The 212-nt window shown below is 67.0% G+C and overlaps 1 protein-coding gene across 1 annotated transcript in view; it reads left to right on the top strand.

Moving 5' to 3' along the window:
• IFFO2 (intermediate filament family orphan 2) overlaps positions 1-212 on the top strand; it is a 37,191-nt gene that overhangs the window by 398 nt on the left and 36,581 nt on the right. The window contains exon 2 of the mRNA XM_010577508.1: positions 7-209. Coding sequence (XP_010575810.1) covers positions 7-209 — 203 coding nt within the window. The remainder of the gene's footprint in view (positions 1-6; positions 210-212) is intronic.

The following is a 212-nucleotide window of genomic DNA, read 5'->3' as shown; positions in this document are numbered from 1 at the left end:
GCCCCCCTCTCCTCGCCTCCCCATTACAGCCGTTTGCCCGGCACCATCTGGAGCTACACCCAGGTGCGGCGTACCGGAGGCGGCGGGTTGGAGACGGTGCAGGGACCCGGTGTCTCCTGGATCCATCCGGACGGCGTCGGGGTGCAGATCGACACCATCACCCCCGAGATCCGAGCCCTTTACAACGTGCTGGCCAAAGTCAAGCGGGAGCG

Source organism: Haliaeetus leucocephalus, unplaced genomic scaffold, assembly GCF_000737465.1.
Source record: "Haliaeetus leucocephalus isolate CR32 unplaced genomic scaffold, Haliaeetus_leucocephalus-4.0 Scaffold556, whole genome shotgun sequence".
In the NCBI taxonomy this organism is placed as follows: domain Eukaryota; kingdom Metazoa; phylum Chordata; class Aves; order Accipitriformes; family Accipitridae; genus Haliaeetus; species Haliaeetus leucocephalus.
The sequence above is the reverse complement of the archived record's forward strand: the minus strand, read 5'-3'. Positions and strand labels throughout refer to the sequence as shown.